This window comes from Dipodomys ordii, unplaced genomic scaffold (genome assembly GCF_000151885.1).
Source record: "Dipodomys ordii isolate 6190 unplaced genomic scaffold, Dord_2.0 Scaffold1352, whole genome shotgun sequence".
Lineage (NCBI taxonomy): Eukaryota > Metazoa > Chordata > Mammalia > Rodentia > Heteromyidae > Dipodomys > Dipodomys ordii.
In genome coordinates this window covers 8066-9041 of record NW_012268568.1, presented here as the reverse complement: position 1 = coordinate 9041, position 976 = coordinate 8066, and the positions used below count along the sequence as shown (strand labels likewise).

At 52.8% G+C, this 976-nt stretch overlaps 1 protein-coding gene across 1 annotated transcript in view; it reads right to left on the bottom strand.

Annotated features, from left to right (window-relative positions):
- Positions 1-310: 310 nt before the first annotated feature.
- Positions 311-976, bottom strand: part of LOC106001964 (glutaminase liver isoform, mitochondrial-like) — a gene marked incomplete at both ends in the record, with an annotated part of 8548 nt that continues 7882 nt past the window's right edge. Inside the window, 3 exons of the mRNA XM_013036898.1 lie at positions 311-369; positions 644-807; positions 892-971. Of these exons, the coding sequence (XP_012892352.1) occupies positions 311-369; positions 644-807; positions 892-971 (303 nt within the window). The remainder of the gene's footprint in view (positions 370-643; positions 808-891; positions 972-976) is intronic.

Below are 976 nucleotides of genomic sequence, written 5' to 3'. Positions count from 1 at the left end.
AATAGTGCTGTCCTCCCCCCGTTCTCTCTGGCACTTGGCCCTTGGTTTTAGACAGGGGTCAGGACTCGCTGTGCACTTCTGCAAGGTCCAGGAAGTGCTGGGCTCCAGACTCAGGTGGGGGAAGGAAACAGTATGGGGAGAGGTGGGTGATACAGTCCTTCTTACAAACCTCCTCAGCACACATAGATCCCTGCCGTGCTCTTACATGCCTCTTGGTAACCCCCAAAGGAATCCATACCACTCAGCTCCCCAGAGCTGTGCAAGGAGACTTAGAGAATAGTATCTATCAGAAGATGGAGGTGGCACTGACCTTGATCAGGGAGCTGACGACAATGGCACCAGCATTGACCATGGGGTTATGGGGGATTCCTGAGGAAATACAAATCAACCGGAATCTCATTAGCCACAGAAGAAAGCCTGTCATTCTGTGGGTTAGACAAAAAAGATTTCTGAGAAAGGAAGGACAGGGCTAATGGGGAAAGGCAGAGGCTACAGCTGTATACTTTGGCCATGGCCAATCTCTGATGTCAGAAGCTAAGCAGGGTCAGGCCTGTTAGTACTTAGATGGAAGAAAAGGGAAAGGAACAAGAAAAAGAAGGCTGGGGGTGGGGGGAGGGGTGGAGCGTGGTCTGAGGTGGCTTACCTTCCTCATTGAGGGAGAGCTTGTTGTAGCGCAGGCCACTGGGCTCCTTGCCCACAAACTTATGCACATAGTCAGTGCCTAGTGTACTTATGGAGATGGCATATGTGAGGGGTTTCACGCAGGACTGCAGGCAGAAGGGGATCTTTGTGTGGCCCACAGAGTGCCTGCAGACAGACAGTGACATGAAAGGGGTTCTATTTTACTCAGCCCCGAGCCCTCCCTCCCTTTCCTCTCACCCAACATCTTACCGCTGACCATCCACAGTGCACAGGGAGACGCCCCACAGGTCCGGATTTGACTTGGCCAGCTGAGGAATGTACGCTGCCACCTAGC